The sequence below is a fragment of the Crocodylus porosus genome, unplaced genomic scaffold (genome assembly GCF_001723895.1).
Source record: "Crocodylus porosus isolate Cpor-Errol unplaced genomic scaffold, CroPor_comp1, whole genome shotgun sequence".
Classification (NCBI taxonomy): Eukaryota; Metazoa; Chordata; order Crocodylia; family Crocodylidae; genus Crocodylus; species Crocodylus porosus.
In genome coordinates this window covers 28,323,337-28,336,693 of record NW_017728910.1, presented here as the reverse complement: position 1 = coordinate 28,336,693, position 13,357 = coordinate 28,323,337, and the positions used below count along the sequence as shown (strand labels likewise).

Sequence of the window (13,357 nt, the reverse complement as noted above, 5' to 3'; positions counted from 1 at the left end):
TTCACAGGGGTGCATGTGCATCCCCTACATGTTGCCAATGAGGCCAAGAATAAAAATGAACCTTTTAACCTTGAATTGGGATGTCAAACTCATTTGGGACTCATCCACAGGTCAGAGGAATGGTGTGGGGCCAGCCCTGCGGGTCGGAGTGGGCCCATGGACCCCCCCCTTCTGCTCTGGGACCCAGGAGGAAGAGGCCTGGCATCCTGGGCACTCGGCTGCTGCCATGCGAACAAGCTGCAGTGCCAGGCTCCAACCTGTGGTGTTGCTGGGGCTCCGGTGCCCCAGGTCTCACCCAGAGGCTTGGCTACAGCCATGGGAAGGTCTCCCCCATTAAGGCTCTGGGCTGGGTGACCTGGCTCTGCAGGCCGCATCTGGCCTGCAGCTGCATGTTTGACACCCCTGCCTTAAACAGTAAAATAATAAAAAGAGGGATGCTGTGAATTGTAGCATTATTTGTTTTAATGTTTATCAAGCCAAAGGATGCTTTGATCACGTACTCTTTTCACTTGGTACAATGTATTACAGCAGTGCCACAAAAATGCCTTCTCTCTAGTATCTATAACATACTTACTTCCCTTACACTTCTGTTCAACTCTCAAGCTACACACATAACTCTCAGCTCTCCCCCATGAAAGCAAGAAGTATTTTGTTGCTGTTGCTGTTTTTTCTTGTGTGGTTTTCTTTCCGTTTTTTTTTTTTTTTACAGTACAAAAGAATGTTCCTAAGTCATGTAAACATAACCACCGAGGAGATTAAAATGGCCCTTATGGTTTATTCTTTTTTTGTTGGCTTTCTACTAAGTTCATACTAAGCTACATTAGGCAGACAAATGTTTCAGTTCAGTGACTTCTTCCATGTAAGTTATTACTATTGTTAATAGGTGAGAGTGCTCAGAGACCCTGCCAGGGTTGCAGCCCCCTGTGCAAGGTGCTGTACAAATATTCGGATGCAACTCTGAGGTCCTCGGTAAAGATGACATTCATTTGTCAGTGTGAAGTTAACCTTCTGCTCCCGCAGGGTTGGCTGAGTCTAGCTAATACAGGAACTGATTCTCCTGTGGAAATGGGCTCCCTTCTGTCAACACGAGTGCAAGTACAATGTGTGTCAGAGCTTTCTGGCTGGAGTTGCAGCATTCAACTACTGCCAAAGAGGTAAGAAATATTAACATGGAGCAGTCTGGCAGCTCCCACTCACCTGCGTGTGCCTTCATACACTTGCTGGCTACGAAGGGAATGCTCGTGTGTGTAAAGTCTGGTGAGTAGGGCTGCCGGCTTGGACCCACGAAATGAAGCGTGACAGAGAGAGACAGATCAAATGGCTCCCTGGGGCCTGACTTCCAGTGATACAAATGGATGGATGGCAGCCATAGCCTCAGCTGCTCCATTTCAGTGGGCATAAAGTTGGGCGTTCTGATCCTTGGATTACGGACCCCGACTGCACTGTGTGCTGCTGTAACCAGTCCCGGTAAAAGCCTACACAGGTCTCAGCCACGTGCCATGGCAGCAGGGAGGGTCAGTGTTGGATGGAGTGCTGGCCACCTCCGAGGCAGGGATTCTCCAAGCTAGCATGATGCCAGCGCTGGCGACTGAAAACCCTTCAGAGCGATCGCAGTTTAAATAAAAATTTTAACTTGACATTTGAGATAAAAAAAAGAAAGGGACATTTGAAATAAATAGCAGAGATGCGTCCCTATGATATACACATGTTCCTGACTACAGAATGTCCCATGCAAAAGTTACTGCCTGCTAAGTTACGCTCAAATGTTTAAATTAACTTTGTAGAGCTACGTTACAGTACTTGGAAATTGGATTAAAAAAAATTTTTTTAAAAGGTGATGAATGGGAAATTGGTACAATACAACACACTCTTTTAAAGGAAACTTCCCACCCTGGTTGGCTGTGAGCGACATGACACGCTGTCTCAGTAGACGTAGAGCCGGTCGGCAATGGCAGCTGGCATGTGCGTCATGATCTGCATGCGTACCCACCAGTAGTAATCCATGGGGTGGTAGCGGGTGTAGGGGGTGGGGGAGCTCAGTGCATGGAAGATGCTGTCGATGACAGGTGAGGTGTCAACTGAGCCGCTGTTGCAGTATGTCTCCATCTTGCTGACCTGCTCGTCAAAGTACTCCCTGCCGTAGTCGTTGCGCACAACTTCAGGGAGCTCTTCCCACATCTTATCTGCAATGGCTTTGATGCGCTCAGGGCTGTAGAGGCTGGTGGCAGCAATGAAGTTTCCCGGCTCCACAATGCAGACCTTCACGCCTTGGGAGTGCATCTCGTAACGCAGGCAGTCAGAGAAGGCTTCCACACCAAACTTGGTGATGCAGTACGGGGAGCGGGCAGGGCTGCCCATCCGGCCCATCATGCTGCTGATGTTCACCACGCGCCCTAGGCAGTGCCCAGCAAACCACAGCAGGGTCAACTGGAGAAGCTGGCACCAGGTACTTGGCACATTACAAACAAGAAGCTGCACAATCAGAAGTTTCTGAACATCTAGCGGTCACGGGCACTTTTCAAAGAGCTTGCAAGTGCCACAGCTCTCTGAGCCCACACTGGGGCAGGCCACCTGCCTTCGGCACACTGGGCACCAGCAGCTGCTCTGAATGGCCAGAGCAGACAGGGTTCAGGTTCATGGCCAGGAGGAAAGGCTGAGCAAGCCAGGGCTCACACTGGGCTTCCTCCTGGCTCCTTGGGCTCCTGGGTTCCAAGGCCTGGCCCTTGCTCCCTGGTGCTAATCCCTGCCCCAGGGGGAAAATGGGTGGCAGCTTATCTGTGAGCTGGCAGAAGTAGATTTTTGCCTTGCTCTGAGGGCCGGCCTGTGGTGAACGTCTGCCTCGGCAGCAGGGCAGGGTTGCAGACCTGCTCACGGGAGATCACTCACCTTTGGCCCTGCGGATCAGAGGGAGGAAAGCCTTGGTGGTTCGGACAGTTCCCCACAGATTGACTTCAGCTACCTCCATATATGTGTCCATGCTGGTGAACTCTACTTCTCCAAAGGTGGAGACCCCGGCATTGTTCACCAGCCCCCAGAGCCCTGAAAGTTTAAAACAAGTGGAAAGGAGGAGTCACCCACGTGCGCCTAGAGGCAGTGTCCCAGGGAAAGGCCTTGCTAATGCGTTATCGAATCACATAAAGCAGCTTCTAACTAAGTTGCATGACACTGAATTCCAGACAGGAAAGAACCCAGTTCAGAGCTTGCCTATTAGCCCAGGCATCACAACCACCAGAACCTGCCCACTTTGCCCCAAAGCAGAGCACTGCAAACGACATTAACAAAGCACCTCCATGAACGACTTGCCTCCTTCTTATCTCCTTTTTATCCCTATTTTTAAAAAATCAGAAACAAAATCCAGTCTCAAAATGCAGGTATGTGGCAAGGCCCGCAGCCCCCTGACTCCTGATCCAAAGGAGAATTAAAAGGCAGGTCAGTTCATTCCAGGGCTGTGTCAATTTGTGCCCCTTTACTCCATACCCAGAACCTCCCAGTGGTATTTATGACATGGGGCAAAAGAAACCACACCCAGAAATAATGCAAAGTACTTTCCATGAAGGACTTTGCCACATTTGCAGTTGGTACCTGGAGTTAACCGACTGCCAGTTAATTCAGGGCTGTTACGTTACTGGTAAAAGTGAGCGTGGACTCAACCTAACACTCCAATATACGAACGCCTGTAGGCTGGAACGAACGTGGCGAACACCTGGGCCAGTGCTTACAAAGAACTACCCCGAAGTTCTCGCCAAGCAAGTAACTTGACCTAAATATGTGAGCGAGCACATGAAAGCTAGAAATCTGCAGTGCAGGGGTGGGGAGCAGGTGCCTTTGTAGGATGGGCCTTGCTCTCAGGCTCTTCCTTGGTTCCCTTATGGAAAAAGAGGAGGAAAGCAACCAGTGCTGCAGTCAGCAGCCTCTGGCAGTTGATGAATGATTAGAAGAGGAACTTGCAGTAATTGCAGCCCACTCCATACAGTCCCCTAATTACACAGGAAGCCAGCCCTTGGGCAGCACCATAAAAGGATGTAGCTGTGTCTCCTGAGATGGCCTCTCACTGTAGCTCAGTGAAAGCCAAATGACACCGGCTGATGGATCTGTCTCTGGTTTGCAGAACCCTGGGGGTGACCTCCCTCCAGCCTGTGCCAAGGAAGTTGTCACATGCAGATATATTCCAACCCCGCACGTAGGTGAAATATATCAGAAGGAATCAGAGAAATGGGCTGATTTGAATTCTACAGTGATCTGCTCTGGGCTGCCTCCACGCTACCTCAGTTAGAGCCCTACCCGCTGACTGCACCCCAGAAAAGAGGACCTTCATCGGGGGAGGAAGGTCCTGGTCACCATGGGGCTCACTGAGACTCAGCACCCACACCCGGTGCTTTTGCCAGTGCTGAAGCAGGAGCCACTGCCCTCCCCCGTGTGGGGATTTCCCACTTGGCCCACGTCTCTCCCTCAGCCTAGATGGCCAATGCCAGCCTCACCCCCAGAACCCTGTGATACATGACCCCCTAGAAACCTGAGAAAGCTTTGAGAGTCTGAGCTGGCTTTAGAGGATGCTCCCAGGAGGAACTCTGCGTTTTTCCACGTCACTTGCTGTACAGAAGGCAGGTGAGATGCTTACTTGGCTCTAATCTCCACTCTTCGCTCCTGGCCCTCACGACTGCCCTGGGGTGCACAGTGCAGAGCCACTGCTGGCACAGGAGAGCATGGGCATGTGGGAAGGGAATCAGATCTCTCCAGGCCTCTGCTGCCTCTGAATGGGGACAGTCACGCCAGAGACTCCTGTCACTTAACAAGCTGCAAAGCATTAAGTAACAAAGAAACCAAAGTACTTAACACATACCCGCAATTCCCTCTGCCAGCACTGGCCCTCACTCCACACTTCCCGAGCAGCCAGAGCTGCTGCTGATTGCAATGGGCTCAGGGGGAGTTCCAGGTGGCAAAGAAGCCTCACTTGGGGTCCACCGAGTCATGAATCCTCATAGCACCTCTGTGCAGAACCCACAGGGGGTGGGTGCACAAGGAAGCCAAGAGGCAGTCTCCACGCTGACTTCCTAGGGGTCTCAGAGCTGCAAGCCACACTGAAAATCCCCTTCTCCAAGAAGCGCGCTGCCCTGCCACCTCTCATGGAAGCAAGGAGGTAATGCTGGGAGTCAGCTCATGAGCAGTGCAGGACTCATCTTCTCTAAGAGCACCTGGACTGGCAGCTCCTGGGGACAGAGGGGCCAGTCCTGCCAGGTGCTGAGCATTCACTGCTAAGCACAGGGCTACAACTAGCCGTCAGACACAGCAGTGACTGGCAACGGGGCTTCCCCTCAGAGCTCAAGTGCCCCAGCACAGCTCCGTGGGCACCACCTTTGGAGGCAGGTTCACACTGCTTCTCTGCAGAGCGCTCAGGAGGAGTCCAATGCTGGTAGTGGTTGAAGGGGACTCCTCCCCATGCGCTGAGCAAACATGAGATGCCAGCAGTTTTGAGGCACAGTCATCGCTGGCCTGAGCTGGCCGCCACCTCCACGGGTGAAAGCTCTTTCCTCCATCAGGCTGAGCTTGGCAGTGGTGCCACCTGGTGCACAAAGCCTGCACGGCTGCTGGGTGGGAGTCGGCCAAAGCCAGCATTGCCCACGCTGCCTCAGGAGCCAGAAGCGTGGAGCCCAATACAGTTTTGCACTGCGTGGCAGGGTGGACCCGTGCATGCAGGGGCGGGCTGGCACAGCTCCTCTGCTTCCAGCTGCAGAGTGGCATGCACAGCACTGGCTAAGGAGCTACTGACCTGGGCAGCACACACCGCAAGAGCTTTCTCTGCTACAGTTCATCATGGGATTAAACACCTCCCTCTGAACTCAGGCCCAGGGGCCTGCTAGCATAACCTGGCACGCTGGACCGCAGGGGTTTTGCAAGCTGGGTTACAGCCCCAGGCTCCATGCGGAGCAAAGCACGAAGCTCCCACAAAGAACTGGATGGATGAGGACAACTCCAGAAGAACAGAAGCAACTTTCCGAGTGAGCGCTCAGGAGAGAATATGGCTGGATAGGGAGGGCCCCGAAGCATCCCCAGAGCTCCAGTAGGGAGGAATGGCTCTGCCCTGCCTGACTAGCCCTGGCCCTGGCTTTACACTTTGACCTCTGCTCTCCATGAGAGGACAAGCAGCCCTGGGCTCAGCAGCACTGCCCTGAGCTGCAAGGGGGAAGCAGAGCAGTGCAGCTGTGCCTGGACCCTGGGGCTGCACACTGCTTTCCACACTGATCCCAGGGGGCTCTGGCCCAAGGCGATGCTCAGGAGACACCTTACCCCCTCCAGGTACAGACCTGCTGATGCAGGATTTGGCTTGCCCGGGCTCAGGTGACTCCCTGCAGCTGTGCTTCCTTGGCCTGGAGCTGAATCCTACAGGCCCAAGCACCAGGACAGCCAAGCATCACTGGGGCATTCAGCACAGCCCTGGCAACTCAAGCTCCCAGCCGGAGGAGGCCAGTGTCAGCACCACAGCAGCGACTCCCAGGTGACCTGCAGTCTCTGCAAGATGGCTGCTCTGCACTGCTGCACCTAGCAGATGCTGACTGAACATACAGCGGTTGACACCAGCCTGGGAATCCTTGTGGGCCCAAACCAAGGCACCCCAGCTGATGCCCAAGCCCAGCGAATGTGCTCTCACCTCTATCGGGGTCATCCAGGCTGGTGTTCACATATTCAACTGCTCGCTCCACTTCCTTGCCATCACAGACATTGAGCTGGACTGTCCTCATCCGGTTGCTGTTCATGGCATCCAGGTCCTTATAGCCCCCTTCTCCCTTGTCCTAGACAGATCAAAGGAACTGGCTTAACTTCACCCAGGCCAGACACAAGGGAGACACTCAAAATGTACAGGAGTGCATGGACAGCTGCAGCGCAGCAGGCAGCCCTGCGGCCAGGGGGGAATCATCCAGAGGAACACCCCCCTGGAAGCTCTCTCCACAGCCACTCAGCCTGGGACATGCAGCCTGCCAGAGCCAGGGAAAGTGGGCAGAGCTGGGGCTGCTGGGGTATGGCCACATGCTGCAGAGGAAGTCAGACCTTGGCCAGAGGGGCTGTATGCTCGCTACTGTCACACCACCAGGGCTGGAAGGGCAGGGGACAGCTGGCCATGCCCCACTCCACAGTGGGAGTCTCAATGGTCTGCTGCTGCCAGCACCTTGCATCGCTCGCTCCCTAGCACTCATGCACTGCACGTCCCCAGCTCCCCGCCGTGCTCCGTCTTCCCAAGGGAATGCATCCGATTCCCCTAGCAGCCCCTCCACCCTGCAGGCCAGGGGCATGACTGCCGCTTGTGGGGACAAGTCTGAGCCAGCTTGGGCCCAGCTAGCGGGGTGCAGCCACCCCAAGCTCACTGGGCTCCATTCCAGCACTCACCCAGGCCCCAGGCTCACCCCTGTAGCACCACAGCCACGTGCCAAGCTGGCAGGCTCAAGTGAGCTCAGGATCCCTGCATGAGACACAAGTACACTTGGGGACTGCAGTGCAGATTCACCTAGCCTTTCCCATCAGAATTCATCTGCTAGCCTCTTCACTGCCCTTCCTCATGGCTGCTCCTGCCCTTTAGTTGCATTTCCTTCCACTCCTGCCTTTCCCCACCCAGCTCTTCCCTCACCACTCATGTTTCCATCCAGAGCAGTGTCCCTAGAGCCAAGCTGGAGCACTCGGGAGACTTGTTCACCAGTCCTGACTCCGGTTTCTACCCAACAGTCCAGAATCCCCCGTGCCCTCTGCTGTCGGCACAGCCTGCAGTCCCCTCCCTCCCACGCGTGAGGCCTCGGTGGGCTCTGGGCGCAGAGCTAGGAAGAGTCGGTGCTGCAGCTGCTGGGTGATTCTGGGCCAGGGCCTCAATGGCTGTGAGAAGCACCAGCTACTGTTCAGGTCCCTTACCAACAGCAGTGAGGCTCTGGCTCCAGAAGGCCTCAGTATGTTTGCACAACAAATTAACTGCAAGAAAGCCCCTATGTTCCCTCTGCCACCTGGCTCACCAGTGCAACGGCTTGCTGATTTGCAAGCCAGTTGGGCAGCTTGTCACCTGGGCTCTGTGATGCTAGTGGCACCCTGGTTCCCTTGCAGTGGCCCCTCCTGCTTCAGTTCCTGGCTGACCGGCAGTGTTGTGCAAGCACTAGAGTGCTCCTCTTTCCCTGCCCTTTTGCCAACTGATTCAGTTTGACACAGCCATCCCGAGATGTTACCATTGCCGTCCACCTCCAGCCTCTCAGGAACAGAGGCAAGGCTGCTACTGCTTTTCCAGGGGGGCATTCCCAACCTGGACTCAGCCTGCATCACCCCTAGTTCAGAGCCTCCAGCCAGCCTTGACCCAGAAGGTGGATTCCCCCATCTGCCCAGCCCACGCATCCCGTTGTCTGCAGACTGGGGCCACCAACCCCAGCGTCCCTGCACCCAAGGACTCTACCTCAGCTCCTCTTCCCTCAGGCCTCATCTGCTCTGCTGACAGGAAGTGTTTCTCTGCAGTCATTAACTCAAGCCCCACACATCCTCTCTGCTATTGTCTCCATCCTTCCTTGGCACAAGCTGCTCATTCTAATGTGGACCATGTTAACGTGGGTTAGCTCTTGCCTACGTCAGACAGTGCCCGATGCTCTGGTAGCGCAGAAGCGTTCTGCACAGGTGGGCCTGGACAGCTGGCAGCTGAAGCCCCACGAGTGGCTTTTTCATTCGCTGGTTTTCAACGAGACTGAGAGCAGCATTCAGCACGAGGCTGGCTGCTTGCTCAGACAGTTGGGAGCTGGACTCAGTGCATTTTCCAGGGGGTTTAACAGCATGAAGGGACAAGCTGAGAGGCTGTGGGAAGGAGTCACAAGAGACACGCATGCAAGCGTCTCAATCAAAGAAGGCCAGAGGACAGCAAAGAGGACCAGTGAGACCAAGACACCCCTGTCTGTGCCAGGTCTGTGGGAAGCTGCAGAATCACCACGCAGAGGAGAAATCCCGCAACGTGGGTGTGTTAGAACTGGGGCAGAGCATAAGGATTGCATCCCCAAGGGCAGGGATCCTGACACAAACTACCCGGGGAAGCAGGCCTGGTTTAACTGAACCCAACCTCCCTTAGCCAGGCTGCCATGCCACAGCCACTGGGAATCTACTGCTTCTTCTTCCTTCACCTCTCTATGCAGCTGCCTTGGTAGGCCCAGACCACTCCCTTCCCCTTGGCCCTGAGCCAGAGCCACCCCTGTGCTGAGTGGTTCTGGGAAGCCAGGGAGCTCATGCAGTGGCCACCAGACACACAAGGGGCTGCTGCACAGTGCAGGAGCAGAGCAGGTGGTGCTAAGGCCAGACCCAAACCTGGAACCATAGCCAGCATCCACTTCCTAGTGACCCTTCAGCAGTGCTGGAGACCCTTCCCAGCTGTGAGCGGGAGCGCACCTGTGCTAACGCTACAGCCTGAATCTGATCATTTCAGGATGCTCCCTGCTGCCACATCCTGCTCTTTACCAGGCTGCCTGCAGTGGCCCAGGCCAGGCAATGGAAGCCCCACTGGCCTGGCCACTGCATCGCTGCGGTGCTGCTTCTCATCTGGCTCCAAGAGATGCCTCTCAGTGAGCTGCTCATATGCTCCCTAGTCCCTTTCTCCTCAAACCAAGCACAAATGACACAAGGCCCGAGCAGGTAAACCAAAGCAAACAGACTCCGTGGCATTCCTGACAGCTGTGACAAACGCCAAGTATGTTTACTGGGAACGTAGTACTGGAAAAATACCTTCTTCAGCTTGTGACATCTGGCTCCTACAGCTACAAGCCGAAGAGGAGAAACAAGAGAGCTGCAGTGTGACGTTTAATTGGGTCCATGCTGCCATTATCTCTGGCAAGGAATCGTCCACACAAATCTGGCACGAACGGGTTTGGGACAGAGAACATTTGGGAGAAACTTTGTGAAATCACATGTTGGAAGAAACAAAAGGCCAGACCCTCACTGCTGGCTTGGTTTCAATGCAACTGCCTTTCAGTTTGAGTTTCCTCAAGTGAGAAGTAAAAGGCTCAGGACCTGGCTCATCAGGACACCGTTACGAAATGACAGGACCGCAGCAGAGGCCCATAGCGTGTGCCATTCATTTAACCATGGTCTCTGCAGGCCAGGAAGGGAACACAGCTGTAGTTCTGTTTATGTGATGACATTTCACAACATGAGATTGGGAAGTTCCAGCACCACTTTCCACCAATCCCTCCGAAATCTAATGTACTTAACTTACAAATCAAAGTCTATTCTCTGTATTCCCAACTACAGATACTCCACCTGGGATCTACAAACGGTGGTGGGTTTCTTCCCACTTCACAAGTTATCACCAGCAATAATCTTTCTGCAGTCAGAACTCTGCTTATGGAATTGGTAATGGTGCCCAAGGCATAAAGAGAAATCAGGTTGCTTTCCCATAACTGCCCAGGCAGAAACTTGACTTTGTTGGATATGCCCTGAAGACACGGGGAGCAGATCTGCTGAATGTGTACAGCACTCTCTTGATGAAACCACAGCTTAAATCAGCAATAGGCAGTGTCTGCTATGGTCTCACTATACAAAGAGCATACAACACAGAGACCAGCAAAAATGCAGTATTAATTTGAAAGTGAGAAGCACTAAGGTGGCGCAGGACTCTGCTGAGCCAGGAGCTGGCACGCAAAGACAAAGCTTCATATGGGGCTGCCAAGCAGCTGGAGCTCCACACTGGAGAGATTTCAGGCTCAGTGTCCAAGGGGTCTGTGGCATCTGCTCAAAGGGAGACACTGGTACAGATCTGCCTTTCAGAAACAGCTGATCATCTGCCCTCTCAAGATCTGGCCTTCTTATGGGCCTCAGGACAGGAAGTCAAGAACAGAGGCACCAAAAACCATGAATTATTTTTTGAAAATTCTGGTCCTGGTCCATATACAGGTTGATTTTTTTTCTAGACTAGTGCATTTAAGTATTCAAGCTTTCTACATATTAACATGTTTCTCTCTTATTACAAAAGATCAAGACCAATAAAAGCAATATTCACCATTCTGTCCCTCAATTATTTTGAAAAGTAGCAACTGCTTATAGAGGACCTAAAATGAGTTTATTCCTCTAACGAAGAGCCAGCAGGGGGAGCTTCTGCTAATAAATAGACCCTCTACCCAGGGCTGCCATGCTACGTTTGATAGAGATACTAAAAGATTCATTTATTTCTTTTAAAATAACACCACAAAATATATAACAAATTTTTAAAGACTTAAAAAATATTAATGGAAAAGCTAAAAAAGGCACAGCATTAAAAATATTAAAAAAACAAAAAAAAAACAACCAACCCTCCCTTGTGATGTTGCTCAAAGAATATGCTATGAAGGATGTAGGTATGGTTAAGACGAGCTAAGACTGGTGCATTAAAGCAGGTGAGCCACCCTGCCACCTCCTTGGAGAATGTGTCTTGTGCTGGCCCCGAGGCCAGAGTTCTGCCCCATTCTACAGACCCTGTCATAAAGAAACGGCCACTGAGGTGCCAAGCAGAACAGTCTGGTTAGGCTCTTTGGGACCAGATCTTAGTCTCACTCCCACCAGTGCAATGCTACTGGCTACACTGCAGCCGCTCTGGATGCACAGAAGGACTGTTCATCTTTCTGAACATGGAGCTGACACCACTTGTCATGTACACACTCAGGGCAGGGGGAGAGGGTGGAGATGAGGGGGCAGGAATCACTCAGTCACGTGAGCTTCACGTACGTAAATAAGTCTTACTGTAAGATTAGGCCCAAAGGTCCACCTCACTGGGTCCATCTCGATTCAAGAGACCTAGTACATCATCATGTTCAGCCTGGACATTGTAGCCCAGGTCTGAACTGGGTCAGAACCAGGACACTCAGGTATGGATTCATACACGAACTTCTCAAAAGTCTGAGGTGCTTGGATCTGAGGTTTTGGCCCAGCCTCATAAACCAAAGCTTGTGTCCTTTCTAGTGACTCCAACTGGTAGGCAACTGTGCAGGGTGACAACACAGGGGTGTGTTTGCTGCACTACGGTGTATGTGTTATAGATTGAAGACCAAATGTTCCTCTTTTCCTACCTTCTGTAGGCAGCCAGCAAAGACAATAAAGCCTTTGGAGTGCAGGTGTTTGGCTAAGGAGAACCCAAATCCAGAGTCACAGCCAGTGATGAGCACAGATCTTTTGCCAATCTGTGAAGCAAGACAAAACAAAATATGTTGGAAAAGTGTTTGCAGTGAGCGATTTGAAGAGTGCAAATAAAACCTGGGGGCTGGTACAGGCCTACCCGTCCCAAGGACATTCTACACCTGTGAAAGCCAGCACAACCTGCTGCATTCCAGAGGGAAAGGAGGCATGTGCGAGGCAGGGAATTCTCTCTTCCCAAATGTGAAGAGTGACTCAGAATCCAGGGGTGATGGTCCCCAGCACAGCAGAGGCCAGGAAACCCCACAGCCCCAAGGGGTCACACGCACACACACCCACACTTAATACGTGCCTAAAATATGGCAAACGTTTCCCTGTAGGCACCCCCCCTCTGCTGTGGCCCGATCAGTGTGGGTAGTGCTTGCTGAACAGTTCAGAAACAAGGGGATGCTGCACATGCTTCAGCTCAAGAGAGGACAGCAAGGGGAGAAACAGGCACATGCTATTAAACCAGAATCATTTAACCACAGCCACCGTTTGCTCACTTTGGCCACCCTGTACCATACAAACCCTCTGCAGATGATCTTGGTCTTGCAAGCTAGGCTGGATCACTATGGTTTACCATCTGCATGAAACACCAGCCGATTCATGTTAGAAGCTGTTTTTTTTCTGCTTACCTATTTTTCACCTTGTAGTTTAAACAAGGGAAGCTAACTTCCTCTCCCAAGATGCTGAATAGCTGCTGCCCATCACCCTAGAAGTGGCTGCATCTCAGTGGGGAAGGATGTTACAAGGCCCGGCAGCAGCGTGTAAAATGCTTTATCAAAAGGGAGGCACTGCTCCATTTGCTACAGTTAATAGTCACCTGCAGAGGTTTCCACTTGCTCCTGTGCAAAAGCAGAAATCTGGATTTTCCCATGACACACAGAGAAACCCCCAGGACCCACCAACCCTACAAAGGACAAATCAGACAAGCACCTTGCTGGAAGGCTAACTGCACCTTGTCATGCATCCACAGATGCGTCATGAGCAGGTCCAAGGAGGCGATTCTCCCCCCTGTGCGACACTGGTCAGGCCACAGTTGGAGTACTGCATCCAGTTCTGGGAGCCACACTTCAAGAGGGATGTGGACAACATGGAGAGGGTCCAGAGGAGGCCACTCGCATGATCGGGTGCAGCAGGGCAGGCCTTATGAGGAGAGGCTACGAGACCTGAACCTGTTCATCCTCCACAAGAGAAGGCTGAGGGGGGATCT

General features: G+C 52.7%; 1 protein-coding gene across 1 annotated transcript in view; it reads right to left on the bottom strand.

Annotated features, from left to right (window-relative positions):
- Positions 1-444: 444 nt before the first annotated feature.
- The window catches only part of BDH1 (3-hydroxybutyrate dehydrogenase 1), a 21,719-nt gene continuing 8,806 nt past the window's right edge, over positions 445-13,357 (bottom strand). Inside the window, exons 4-7 of the mRNA XM_019532945.1 lie at positions 12,039-12,149; positions 6,647-6,788; positions 2,887-3,039; positions 445-2,393 (exon numbers count right to left, since the gene is read on the bottom strand). Coding sequence (XP_019388490.1) covers positions 1,924-2,393; positions 2,887-3,039; positions 6,647-6,788; positions 12,039-12,149 — 876 coding nt within the window. The 3' untranslated portion in view covers positions 445-1,923. The remainder of the gene's footprint in view (positions 2,394-2,886; positions 3,040-6,646; positions 6,789-12,038; positions 12,150-13,357) is intronic.